The sequence below is a fragment of the Hakea prostrata genome, chromosome 1, assembly GCF_041222555.1.
Source record: "Hakea prostrata isolate BN-2017 chromosome 1, UWA_Hpros_2, whole genome shotgun sequence".
NCBI lineage: Eukaryota > Viridiplantae > Streptophyta > Magnoliopsida > Proteales > Proteaceae > Hakea > Hakea prostrata.
Window position 1 is genome coordinate 5,018,727 of NC_142600.1, and position 13,190 is coordinate 5,031,916.

The window sequence follows — 13,190 nt, forward strand, 5'->3', positions numbered from 1 at the left end:
CCCGAAAAAAAAAAGGGAAAACGAAAGATATATTCTGTTTGGTCATTAAAAAGGAAAAATAGAAATATATTTTGCAAAATTTGATTTACACGTGAACTAATTTTTTTTCCTGAGTTTTTCACAGGAATTTCCATTTCTTCTGTTTTTTGTTTTTCTACACCTTGGTTGTATCGAATCGGTGTGTTGTTGATTTCAACCTCAGACTTAGGTTTTTTGTTCTTTTTTGGTCGAAAGACTTGAAACGGATGAAGGTATCAAATCTAAAATTGCCCTTGACATGCCCAAATCGAGAAGCACCCATCTGATTGTGAGCGAAGACGGAGAGAGAGAACTGTGTGTGTGTGACCAGAGTTGCATCTCGCACCATTTCTCATCATCCCATCAACCAATGTTCGCTACGATCAAAATCCAGGCTTGGGATCCTGCAAAAGCAGCGGTAAACCCTAGGTCTTTGTTACGTCGCAGTCTTATCCACGGCGCTCTCCGCCGTCCTCCTCCGTCTCAGCTCCGCTTCCCTGTTCTTCGCGTGTCGTCTATTTCTTTCGAGTCCGATGATGCGGGTGCTTCAGCTGTTCCCTCATCTTCTCCCCTCACTTCTACAGTCGCTTCTCCGCTTCCGGTCCATCTTACTTGCTGGAACATCACCGATCGACACATCTTCATCTTAAATGTCATGGCGTGCGTGGTACCATTTCCTGCTCAACTCCTTCCCCACCTAGGGTTTGTCTTTGTCGTTCTTTTCCTTTTCTTATATTGGATTGGATGGTAATTTCGTTTTTCTTTGCAGACAGCTATTTCTGCATGTTGGCTTTTTTTCTCTGCAATCCCGACTCTTCTGGTTCGTAATCTCAGATTCCAGCAACTGGAAAATATTTGTTTATTTATGTCACTGATTTCACTTAAATTTGTTCTGTCGTTCATTCAATGCAGGCTTTCAAGAGAGCTGCCGAATCACTAGAGAAGCTACTGGATGTCACGAGGGAGGAGCTCCCCGATACTATGGCTGCCGTCCGCTTATCCGGCATGGAGATCGGTGACCTTACCATGGAGCTCAGCGATCTCGGGTTTGCATTTAAATTAAAAAAAAAAAAAAAAAAGTTCTCATGATTAATTCTATATTATCCTTGTTTTTAACCCTACACATTCCTGTTTGCTTTGTATCCTTATTTAGGCAGGAGATAACTCAAGGTGTTAGAAGCTCCACTCGAGCGGTTCGCGTGGCTGAGGATAGGTTGCGTAGCATGACGACCATGGGTCAAAGAGGTTGGCTGTTTGGCTTCTTTTTTCTTAGACATATTTCCTTCCTTATTTTGCCTGGTTATTAGGTTTTGAACTGAACACAGTGATGGTTTTGCTTCATTTTCACTTGATTAGCATTGGTGCAGGAACAGACAAATCAAAAAATCCAGAAGATGGAACCAGTGTTAGCTAGAACTGCTAGGGGCCTACGAGTGGGTATTGTGAAGGGGCGTTCTCTCTTCCAAATTATCCTTAGCTTAACCCGATTCTCCAGGTTGGCTTTTAACTATTTTGCTGCTCGGAAACAGAAGCTGAAGCAGTGATTACGCGTTGACTCGTTCTCTCATGCTTTCATGGTGAGCGCAAGCTAATCTCTTTTCTGTGCATACATGATAGATATATTTGACCTCCTCAGATCCCCCCTTAAAAAAAAGAAAAAAAGATATATATTTTGGTTTCAGGTTGAGTTCGTTGTTTACCTATCATGATTCATTATGTGTTACATTGGGAGATATTGAGTATCCAGTAATAATGGGATTGCTTCGTTCTTTTTTATTTTTATAGTTACAGATGGTCTGAGTAAATAATTATCAGTAGCTTTTTCTTTTAAATTGATGATTGATAATGGGTTTAAAGTCCTCTCTTTTTCTCATTTTTGCAGTTTCACTGTCTGTTTTACCTTAAAGTTATTTTAGCTATTTTTGACTCTGGATGTTTAGGATTACTATGAATGGATGATTGAACTGTGTTTATCATTGATGTGTCATTTTGATTGGTGAAGGGTTACACAGTTGCACCAACTATTGAGAACTTAGTATTTGTATCAGGGACTATTGTTGTCATATTTGTATCGAGATTGTAGAATGGGAAGAGAGAAAAGTAACAGAAGGAAAAGTAGTAACAGTTAATTGTAAACTGGAGATCTGAACATAAATTTCATTTTGTTTTAACTCCTTTACTGCACATTTAGCTGGAAATTATGTCCTGTTTCCTGTGCATTTAGCAAGAAACTTGGTGCCTACTAACTGCAAGTTGGAATGTGAATTCGCAGATGTGTGAGAATTAGTTGATCTTTGTGACTGTGGGCTTGTGAACTCTCATAGTTACTTTGCAAGACTCTTGCACCCTTCTCTGATCCATTAATGTTTCTCCAAATGATGGACTGGGTTTATTTTCTAAATACTTTTAGAAGGATGGTTTTTAGAAAAAAGATGACAAATTATCTTCACTGTTGAAAAGCAAACATTTGGTCAGTTCTCCATTTCTGTCGTCTTCTAGATATTTCACTGAATGTGAAGTTTCAAGCATCCATGTGCCAATGTATTCAGTTTCTGCTCCACCCTGGTTGATATCTAACCAAAAAATGGCAAAGAAAGACCCTCAGAATTTTTACAGTACCTATTCTCTGAAAATAGGGAGTTGCATCTGATGCTAGGATGTCATTATACTGAGGATCCTGAAAGGGATTTACTTCAATATATTCATGATTTCAACACTGGTGCACTAACTCTTTGCAGACTCTCTTCCACTCCATTTTCAGAAACGACCTCATTCCTTAACGTTTCCTAACTGATCATTGGCTTCGTTTCTGTTAGAGAGAGAACCATAATAATTATAGGGTAGTAGCTGAACCAATACTCCCTGCTTTCTTTTTCTTCTTCTAGGGCCCCTCTGTATATTGATTTCACTTCTGTACAACTATAGTGTTGAGTGGTAGTATCATTAGACCTCTTCGGTGTCTTCTTTCTAATTTTATCAATTTTCATTTGATTGTCTATTAATTTAGGGCAGGATCGTACGCCTATAGTAGAGGAATCTGCATGCCACACCAGGTCTTGCAGAGGCTATAAGAGGAAGTGAGGAATAATGGGAAAAAAAAATTCATGCAAGAGGGAACTGCATACTGGCATTTTTGGCAACCATTTTTTATAGATTATCAAAATGCTTTTATTTCTGATTAGTTGTCAGTAGGTTTTTTATGTTTTATTGCAAAGGTTTTATTCTTTATTCTCACTTTAGTATAGCCTATATATTTAAAATAGAACATATCATCTACAAGCATGTGACAACACAAATGAAATAGATGCAGCGGGTGGGATTTTTTTTTGGGGGGGGGGGGGGGGGATTTAAATTGCTAATACAGGATGCATGACATTTTTCCACTTCTTGTTTTGCAAAGATCCCAAGCTCACCACACTCTCTGCCTTCATCACCAATGGTTCATGGTCTCCTCCCCCACACCCTAGACTCACACAAGTGTGGAACTCTCTCCCTCCCCTAAATGCCGGCATCTCCCGTGACTCCACCACTTGGCTTCCTACACCAAGCTCTTCACCACCTCCTCTGCCTGGGAGCTTCTCAGACTCCCCTCTGCCCATGCACCTTGGGCCCCCTAGTTTGGTTTAGAGGTCACATTCCCCGTCATTTCCTTATCCTTTGGAGAGCCCTTAATTTAGCCTTACCTACCCAAGCATTCCTCATTAGCCGTCACATCTCCAGTTAACCCTAATTGCAACCTTTGTTGGAGCTGTCCTGAAGACCTTGAGCACATTTTCTTCTTATGCCCCTTCTCCCGATCTCTTTGGGAGAAAGCCCATGCTTCCATTTGGCATAGGTTGAGGCGCTCTTATGGCTTTGCTTGAGATTGGGCCTGGTGCTTGTGAGTTTTCTTGAGCTCCTCTCTTTGCGACCGAGTTGGTAAGCTAGTGTTTGGTGGGATTATACACCACTTATGGTGGGAGCGAAATCTTAGGCATTGGTCTTCCAAATCTCGATCCCCCCTTGATATGATTTGGAAGACTATCTATAATTAGTGAATCTCTATTGTTGGTAGAAAGGATCTGAAGAGTAGATGTACGTATGTTAGGAAACCTTGTCTTGTAGTATAATTGTATCTGCACCTAGTTGATCTTTATACTTGTATAATGTTAAGCATTATGTGATAGAATCATCCCATCATAACTAGGTCTGACCTTCCCCAATGTTATTGACCTAATGTGCCCGTGGGGTGATATGAGTTGGCTGCAGTTTTACGGTCGTCGTAACCTTTCTTTATTTAATGTAATTTGCAGTTTGCCTCTTTTTGAACTGGTATAACGGATTGAAGCTGAATGCTTATGCGAGAGAGTTAAAAAGGTTTTCAATCTGAAACTCCCCCGAGTACAGACATGCTACTTGTGATGCAAAGAGATGTAATGGTTCTCTAGTTGGATGTACAATCATTGTTGTGGACTAATAAATTTTATTCTGTCATGGCCCTTGGTATAGAGGTTTTCCTCCGGATGGTTTGATAATTATCCTTGGATTTTGCTAGCTTTCCTGTGCTTTGGACATGTAAATTTGATATCTAGATGTTCGAAACTTTGTGTATTTCTTGCTTTAGATTTTAGCATTTTCCAGATGCTGTGATGTTGATTTTCATTTGGCCAGGGAGGATTTGACCAACACCACGAGCCACCATCAAACGGAGCAACAGCTGCAGGGGCTCGAGATAATTATTACATATTAACGGGCCAGAAGAACACAGATAATGTGCCCGTTGATACACGGTGAGGGTTGGGTTTGGGGATTTACTGATCTATCTAAAACACGACCCAGTTTTAGTGAAACCCAGATTTGGATCCAAGGTGTTTCTGTTGTGATATGATATGATGAGGCTTTAATATTGGAGTGTTAGAAGTAGTTTCATGATTGATACCCTAATTAGAAAAAAAAGATCCAGATTCAGTGTTTATAGCTGCGATCCATCAAAGGACAAAAAGATTGGTTAAGATTAGTTCATACGCTATAAAGATGCGCTAGAATTAGAATCCCTAGAATTTTCAAATGCATGTTCAACGAGATCCTTTCTGCTATTATTTTTTTTTCAATTTATTTACAACTTTTTATTTGTGGTTAAAATTCCAGTTAGGCTGATACCGAGAGCGAGCTTGTGATCAATGACTATGTACTCCGTTGAGTTGAGGATTTGTCGAATTTGCAACTGGGTTTCAGAAAGTCAAGCCTGCGGGATTTGAGTAATCGGAATGGTTAGGCATCAAATATGATCTAACGATCAGTAAACCTCAGACCTCCAGAAAAAGGACGGGCAAAAGGGGGCACGAAGTAGTGTAAAGAACGGAGCGTGAACAAACCGCCGAGACCGAAACGGAAAATTCAATCCCGAGATTTTGGATCGATGAGGAAACCAGAGCACAAAAGAGAGAAACGAACCCCAAAAGAAGGCTGACACCCCATAAAAAAAACAAGAAAATAAACACAAGCATGAAAAAAAAACACGAAAAAAGAACGGACGGGAAGACCCAAAACAGCAGAAAAGCAAACGGATGATTCAGATTCTGAAATGGAAGAAATGATGTAACGATCAAGTAAAACCTCGGTAGGACCGAAAGAGCGAAACAAGAGAGGGAAAAGGAAGAAAAAGGAAAGGAAGACTCATTCTATCGGAAAGAGGAACGTCAAGGTAAGAACGAAGGAGAAGAGAGAAGAAGAAGAGGGAGTTGGAACTTAAGGAGCCGAAGTGCAAATTAGACGGTGGGTAAAGCAAAAGAAAGCAAAGGACTGTAAGATCGAAATTTCAGTGAGAGAATATGGAATTCAATTTCGAATGATTTCGAAGCCTAAAGATCGGAAGGAAAAAGAAAAAGAAAGACGTAAGGGCATGGCCCAAGCATAATCGAAATTAAAAGAGAAAAAAAGGCAAGGGACCCGACAAAGACAAAGTTGAAGAAGGGGGAAGGAAGAGAGGAACCCAAAGGGTAGAGGGGGAAGGGAGGCGGGGCGAATTGTATATTTCCATCCTCTATATTAATATAAGAAAACACTTTTGTGTAAATAAAAAAAATAATAAAAAAAAAGACATGAGTTTTGGGAACCTAAAATGCGGAAAGAAAACATACGAAAATAAAGACAAACAGGGGATGATGAGTTGGGGGGAATTTGAAGGAGTTGTTTTTATAGGTAAATGACAAAATTAAGGACCAAGTCTTACCAATTATTGCAATAATCCGGTATTTAGGGTGAACTGGTGAGCGGTGACTATCACCAATTGACAATTGTTAAAAAACATGAGCCAATTTTGTGCTTCACCATAAAAGACAAAAAAATAAGGTGACCATTGGTAGATGTGACAAATTTTGTTTGGCCTCTCATCTCAAAACATGAAACTCAACTTGGCTCAAAGAAATAGATTGGGTATATGCTAACAACTTGGGAAAGATTGTAATAAGAGACATTACAATTATTTTTGCATCTGGGTTTTATAAAAAGATCGTCAATATTATAAAATCAGTTTTACAATCCTAACAACTAATTATAAGGAATTACATCACATCAAAGTGAATTATAAAAGATGAAAATCCTATTTTAGATCCATAGCGTTACGATATTGAGTCCTAGGATGCGATTATCTTTTGGCTTTTAAAAAATTATGGACAACAATGATGCACCAACGACATGATGTGATTCATATCCTCAGCCCAATTGCAGCGAACATTTTTATTTCAACCGTTCATTCTAAAAAGTGTAGTATCCCATTTTTGAGAAACGGAAGGTCCGAGATCGAAATCTCTAATCTCGACCGTTCGCAGCAGTGCTGAGCATTAATTACGTAGCACTGAAGTTGAGCTCGTGTCTCTACTACAGCCCCTTCAATTATTCCAGGCGAAACTCTCTGTGTCTATTTATATGTGTGTATGAGTGCTTAAGTTTGTACAGCTTGATAGCCTTCCTTCCTTCTTCCTGCTCATCTCTCTCTTTTAGTCCCAGAGATCTGTGTTGAAGATGGGCACCGACGCAGTAGCTATGAAGGAAGATAAGTACAGGTCCTATATGAACGGGGAAGAGGAGAAGAAGACCAAATGGACTTTCGGTGCTCCTCCTACCTATGATGTTGTCAACAAGCTCTTTGAAGAAGACCGATTTAAGGTGATCAGAACCATATTCATTACTTCCACTTCATTTTAATGCATGCTAAGATTCCATATCATTAAAATTTCTATGTAGAGTTTTTGGTTAAGAAATTTTTGGTTTGTGTTCTTGTAGGAGTGGCCCAGTGGATCATTTGAAGAGAAAGTGCAAAATCTCATCAAGACTTTTGATATGGAACTCCACCATAAGGTTTGCCCAGCTGACACCAAATCCATGAACAGTGAAAAATTTACCATCAGCATCAATGGTATGTATTGGGTAACAGTCTCCTGGTCACTCTTTCAAATTATAGAACTTCTTGCTGACAGATTTGTAAGTGCATGGGTGAATGCAGGAAGGAAACCCATGTCTCTGGAGGAGATTGCAGAGGTTGGAGGCTATAGGGCGTTCTGGCAAACCTCCTCAGCTGATCGTCTACATGCTTATGACCCCTCAACTGAGACACCCAAGCAATATGAGGAGACATTTAGAACAGCATTCCCTCGTGGTTTTGCCCTGGAAATCGTTCAAGTGTATTCAGGTCCTCCAGTGATTGCCTATAAGTTTAGACACTGGGGTTACATGGAGGGTCCTTTCAAAAACCATGCTCCCTCTGGTGAGAAAATAGAACTCTATGGAGTTGGGATCCTTAAGGTCAGCACATCACATCTCTTCGATCTCCTTGATTAATTACCTTGTATTTTCCACCTTTGACAATCTACATGCATGGGTGAGGGTGATATCTCTGTGTCGAATTAATTTCTCAGGTTGATCAATCGATGAAAATTGAGAAGCTGGAGTTCTTCTATGATGCTGGGGAACTGCTTGCTGGTCTTCTCAAAGGTCCTCTACTTACTGAAGGATTTGAATCTGGTCATACCCCATCAAATGCATCTCTTGGTTGCCCTTTCCTCAAATGAGCACTGTCATCAATATTGTCTATCAACCTGTTGTGAATAGTGAAAATAATGGCTTATGGGATTGTGTGGTTGTAATTTACTAAGTGATTTTCTGGTGAAGAAATTAAGTTTGAAGACCATCATCGGTTATGGCCGACACTTCTTATTGAAGAGGTTATGGGTTCAATGCTTGTGGTACGTACATGTAATAGTTCTCAATCCTTTTTCTAAAACTGTCAATTCTAAAAAAAGAAGAAAAAAAAGTTTGAAGAATAAATTAAAATAAAGTGTTTGTTATAAAATACAGAAGAAAGACAAGATGAGTTCAATTATTCTATTGAGCTATTCATTATGTATTTATAATGAAACTAGCATATTCTCTGATATGAAAATATCAGAGTTTACAAAGAAATATAATATATGATTCTCACATACAATAAGATGATCTTGATATGGAAGAATAAATTATCGTTCAAGATAGAAAATGCATAGAATATATGAAAATATTGACTACCAATATTGTGTAATGAAATGATTATGATATTCAATTAATATGAGAATGTAAATCACCAAGATTGCATCCTGAGGTAGTTGAGATCTTCAATTGGATGTATAATCTCTTTGGAGATAACGGACATCCATAAATAAATATTATTTATAACAGTGTTAAATATTTTGGATTTGTGTGTGAATGAAATCTTACCTAGCTTATTTCTTCTTATCTATTAATTTTACATAATGTTGTCGGTCAAGTTTTTCCTCTTGATGTTAATACCTGAATCCAGATGGAGATCAAGGACAAAATCACTGGATCATTTGATGATATAGTAAGTGAGAAAAGAAAACCAAATAAAATCAAATCAAAACTAAGATAAAGGCTTTTATACTGTTACACTCAGGGAGAATATTCATTTACACTCACTCTGCTTGTTTCTCTTGGTTTAGCTCACAGTAAATGCCACTACTCTTCGTTTCTATTTCATCATTTTCGAATATATCTTGCACGATGTACTCCAAAACTGGTAATGGTAAGGGTGTTAGTTCATTCTTCAAGAGTTTTATACCATGAAAAATGTTATGAAGTAGTCATTATGGAGCTTAGATTGCCATTCAAAATTAGCAATCAGAAGCATCTGGGTAGGTGTGTCAAATGCGTGTTTGTAACTATTTTCATGCTATCGTCTTTTTCCTTTTCTGCATTGAAATTAAGTTATGTTAATCTCTAAAGGGTTTATTGTTTTTTTTCTTATTTTGTTTATGGGTTACATTTTCTTTTCTTAGTCAATTATGGGTTTCATTTGAGATAAATTTATCAAGATTACTTTCTAATCATTCATGTACCATCTTAGGGCCTTTTAGTTACATGAACATAAAGATTTCAAATTTGTGGATTCATGAATTTGATATTTATGTCCGTTTAGTTGTAAAAATTTCTAGATTCATGGAATATAGAAATTTATCTTTTTACACTAAAAATATGAATCTGTAGATTTATGAGTATGAGATAAAATCCAGAGATTTCATTGTTACTATAAAAGTGTTAAACATTTGCACATTCACAAAAATTACGTCTACAAAATAGATTTTTTTAAGATGAATACACATATTTCATTCCACAACCAAACAGTTAATTTTATGAATTATGACTCTATAAATTTGAAATTTTAAGTTAAAAATAAAGATGTAACACTGTTAATCTGACACGATTACCCAATTATCAAGTGCTATTAAAAGAATCTGAGTTTGATTAAGAACAGTAATTAAAAGGAAGGAAATCAAATCCAAACCAATCAAATTAAAATTGAAAATTTTATCCTGGTACCAGTCATAATCACAACTATAATGATTACAGCTGTGTTATCTGCGAAACTAAGTAGAAATATAACCTGGCCTCAAGAACGCGTAGATGAATCTTCTTTCAAATACAGAGCTATCTTTAACTTGTTGTAGCAGATTGGTTCTACTTCTTCTTCTTCTTCTTCTTGAATTTGTTTTGAAGCAGCTTTTGGTGTTTTGGTTATGGCTGATCTTTGTAACATTCTTCATAGCTTGAAACCAGTAATGGCGATGCTGCTGGGTCAGTTAATCGCTGTGGGGCAAAATTTTGCGTACAAGTTGGCAATCGTTGATGGCATGAACATGCAAATCTTGGTTGCCTATCGATGCATATTTGCAACTATTTTTATAGCTCCCATCGCCTATTTTGTCGAGAAGTATGTTCACTTCTGTTGCCAGTTTTTCTTTTCTTTTCCTCTTTCTTTCTTTGTTTGTTTTCTTTTCTTTTTCTTTGCTTTTGTTATGAGGTTTCCTATAGACTTGCATGGTAATAAAATTTGAAATTGTAATACAATAGAAAGATTTCTCAGTCGATAATAGCAAACACTTTTTAGTGAAGAGGTCATCGATAAGCTCCTTATGATATATGTAATAGTCACTAGCCTATAGTATAAAACTACTTCAAAAAAAAAAAAAATTGAAATTGGAATTGGATATTCAAAATCACCTTAGGCAGAAGGTTTCAATCTGAATTGGTTCAGTAATTGAAGATCTAAGCCGGTTAAAATCACCATATACATACATGAGTAATCTCTTTTTTGTTTACTTTCTTGCACACAGAAACAACAGGCCAAAGTTGACATGGATGGTTATCATGGAAGCATTCTTTGGAGGCTTATTTGCGTAAGTAATTTGATCTGTTTAACTTGGTTCTAACTTGTTTGGACATGAAAAAGAAAGAAAAAAAACCACCAATCTATAGGGGGTGCCCGGCGAAATTACGCAGGTCCAAATAAAGTTTGTGTTTAATTAAATAGTTGTGAACATGGGGGGACCTCAAAACCAAAATTATTGACAAATGCAATACAACAATATAGAATTATGTATTATTTTATTATGAGTTTTTTAGGTGTAGGTCCCTTTAGTGGACAATCTATAAATTAATGTTGGGTCTCATTAATGCAATATATTACGTGTAAGTTCCAAGCATTAAATATATTTCAATTTCAAACGTGATGGGACCAAAGTGCCCTTCAAGTTATTTAATATATTGTGTTAATATATGGTTTTAAAAAGAAATAACTAGCTATGTATGTTTAATTATATGGTTATATATATAAGAAAAAATATAATAAAAAAGTATTAAATAACTTGAGAGGCATTTGGGTCCCTCCACGTTTGAAATTTAAACATACTTAACGGCGACTAACATTAGTTAGTCTGGTTATGACCCACATGTAATATATATTAAGAAGACCCAACATTAATTTGTGGTCCACTAAAGAGACTCATATGTAGAAAACTCTTGTTAAACCCTGAGTCAAGAAGGTTATAGTTGATTAATGTTTGACTTTGTCAAGTATTTTAAGGTTAAGGTCAAGCAGACAATTCAAAATTAGGGTTTTATAAAAAAACCCGAACACAACCTACTCCAATTCTCTTACAACTGCAACAGTTAAATTTCATCACAATGAGATGAGATGATAAAAGAACAAGTATTTGAAAATGAGTTTTCTGACCATTTATTAATCCCTTAATCAGGGGACCATTGTCTCAGAACTTGTACGTCGCATGCATAAAGTTAACATCGGTGACATTTACAACGGCCTTAACTAACCTAATTCCAGCAGTAACCTTTATAATTGGTGTCGCTCTTGGGTAAGTTTTTTGGTTTTTCCATTACTGATTCTATTCGTTACTAAGTAAGAACATACATTAATTTTATGCTATGCTGAATTGATCATGACCGTTAATTAATGGGGCTTACAAAACAAAGATTGGAGAGATTAGGGTTTCGAACAACAGTAGGAAAAGCAAAGCTTGCAGGGACTATCGTAGGCATTGGAGGGGCAATGGTGTTGACCTTCTACAAAGGAATAGAGATCAATATTTGGTCAACGAATGTTGACCTTACCGATCGGTTTAGGAGCGACAAGGCTTCTGATCAGTCAGCAGCTGATAGTAATTATGTTCTTGGCTCAATACTAGGCATTGCTTCTTGTTTGTCTTCTGCACTCTGGTTGATTGTCCAGGTACGTACGTATGTATGGTTATTAATCGATGATATGATCGATATTCATTTGAAATTTTGATCGAACTGCACTTTAATAGTTCATATTATCATATTTTGTTTTGGTTTTGGCTTATTTGCAGGGTAAGATGAGCGAGATTTATCCATGTTCCTTATCAATGAATGCACTTATGTGTATTATGGGATCAATACAAAGCATCATCTATGCTTTCTGTATAGATAGGAAGTGGAAGGATTGGAAGCTTGCATGGAACATCAGACTTTGGACAGTGGCTTACCTGGTATGTATATATACACTAGATGAATACGAATTACTGATGGAGCCCAGAAACCAAATTTTATATTAATGTTAATTTCTGTGATTTTAATGGTGGTCGATGTAGGGAATAGTGGGAATGGGTTTCATGTATACGCTGGTTGCATGGTCGATAAAAGTAAGAGGTCCACTATTCGTATCGGTTTTCACACCTCTTTCGTTTGTTGGGGTAGCAATATTGGCCTCATTGCTCCTTAATGAGAAGCTACGCATTGGAAGGTAAGGTAATTTATAAGTAATCTTGATATATGTTTGAATTGTTTTAATTTATTTGTTGTTTCAGAGAAACACAATTAGTTATTATTGTAATCTGATGATCGATCAATCTTATTTAAAAAACAATAATTTACAGTGTAATAGGAGCTGTGCTGATAGTGATGGGATTGTATGCTGTGGTGTGGGGAAAGCATAAGGAGAGGAAGAAGATGGATCAGATCTCTACAGAACCAGAGCAAATCGAAGTGGTTATTAACTCTCCCATCGTATGTTCTTCACCTGCTAATACTGGCACATCCATCAACAAGCCTGATATTTAATTAACTTCTTAGATGATGCCCCGGCCTGTTCATAATTTGCCAATGGTTAATTTTCCCAACTAAATAATAAACAAGTTCTATTTTTTAACATTCGTGTTAACCTAAAAGAAGATCCAAAACAACACTTGTTAATTTCTTAATTTTATGATGATTTCTAATGTTACATTGAATTTTTGTGGTCAAATCTTGTTCAAAATTGATGACAAGAAATCATTCTCAAACAAATAGATGAGGAAGCTCGGTATTTATTATACCCTATTCATTAT

General features: G+C 36.9%; 3 protein-coding genes across 7 annotated transcripts; all 3 read left to right on the forward strand.

The window, feature by feature from the left end:
- Positions 1-26: 26 nt before the first annotated feature.
- LOC149026874 (uncharacterized) lies at positions 27-5,295 on the forward strand. Of its 5 annotated transcripts, none has more exons than XM_089156910.1 (6): positions 29-685; positions 788-838; positions 931-1,064; positions 1,172-1,263; positions 1,375-1,595; positions 5,146-5,295. In XM_089156910.1, exons 1-5 carry the CDS (start codon positions 278-280, stop codon positions 1,560-1,562), a joined length of 873 nt encoding a protein of 290 aa, XP_089013036.1. In that variant the 5' UTR covers positions 29-277; the 3' UTR covers positions 1,563-1,595; positions 5,146-5,295. The 5 variants fall into 5 exon arrangements, with proteins under 5 accessions (XP_089013050.1, XP_089013036.1, XP_089013030.1 ...); XM_089156895.1 differs by lacking the exon at positions 5,146-5,295 and adding an exon at positions 4,311-4,662 and having other exon boundaries at positions 30-685; XM_089156924.1 differs by lacking the exon at positions 5,146-5,295 and having other exon boundaries at positions 27-685; positions 1,392-1,522.
- Positions 5,296-6,935: 1,640 nt separating this feature from the next.
- LOC149026875 (pathogen-related protein-like) lies at positions 6,936-8,460 on the forward strand. Its single transcript, XM_089145973.1, has 4 exons — positions 6,936-7,164; positions 7,282-7,414; positions 7,502-7,800; positions 7,914-8,460. Exons 1-4 carry the CDS (start codon positions 7,021-7,023, stop codon positions 8,064-8,066), a joined length of 729 nt encoding a protein of 242 aa, XP_089002099.1. The 5' UTR covers positions 6,936-7,020; the 3' UTR covers positions 8,067-8,460.
- A 1,501-nt stretch (positions 8,461-9,961) lies between these two features.
- On the forward strand, positions 9,962-12,962 carry LOC149026876 (WAT1-related protein At1g25270-like). The gene is made up of 7 exons (XM_089145984.1): positions 9,962-10,258; positions 10,662-10,724; positions 11,583-11,699; positions 11,818-12,073; positions 12,195-12,353; positions 12,456-12,607; positions 12,741-12,962. Exons 1-7 carry the CDS (start codon positions 10,065-10,067, stop codon positions 12,922-12,924), a joined length of 1,125 nt encoding a protein of 374 aa, XP_089002110.1. The 5' UTR covers positions 9,962-10,064; the 3' UTR covers positions 12,925-12,962.
- The last annotated feature ends 228 nt before the right edge of the window (positions 12,963-13,190 follow it).

Coding starts and splice junctions, on each gene's coding strand:
- LOC149026874 (XM_089156910.1), top strand. CDS start 278: ATGCCCAAATCGAGAAGCACCCATCTGATTGTGAGCGAAGACGGAGAG. Junction 686..787: donor TAAATGTCATGGCGTGCGTG/GTACCATTTCCT, acceptor TTTTCTTTGCAG/ACAGCTATTTCTGCATGTTG. Junction 839..930: donor CTGCAATCCCGACTCTTCTG/GTTCGTAATCTC, acceptor CATTCAATGCAG/GCTTTCAAGAGAGCTGCCGA.
- LOC149026875 (XM_089145973.1), top strand. CDS start 7,021: ATGGGCACCGACGCAGTAGCTATGAAGGAAGATAAGTACAGGTCCTAT. Junction 7,165..7,281: donor TTGAAGAAGACCGATTTAAG/GTGATCAGAACC, acceptor GTGTTCTTGTAG/GAGTGGCCCAGTGGATCATT. Junction 7,415..7,501: donor ATTTACCATCAGCATCAATG/GTATGTATTGGG, acceptor GGGTGAATGCAG/GAAGGAAACCCATGTCTCTG.
- LOC149026876 (XM_089145984.1), top strand. CDS start 10,065: ATGGCTGATCTTTGTAACATTCTTCATAGCTTGAAACCAGTAATGGCG. Junction 11,700..11,817: donor ATAATTGGTGTCGCTCTTGG/GTAAGTTTTTTG, acceptor TACAAAACAAAG/ATTGGAGAGATTAGGGTTTC. Junction 12,074..12,194: donor CACTCTGGTTGATTGTCCAG/GTACGTACGTAT, acceptor GCTTATTTGCAG/GGTAAGATGAGCGAGATTTA.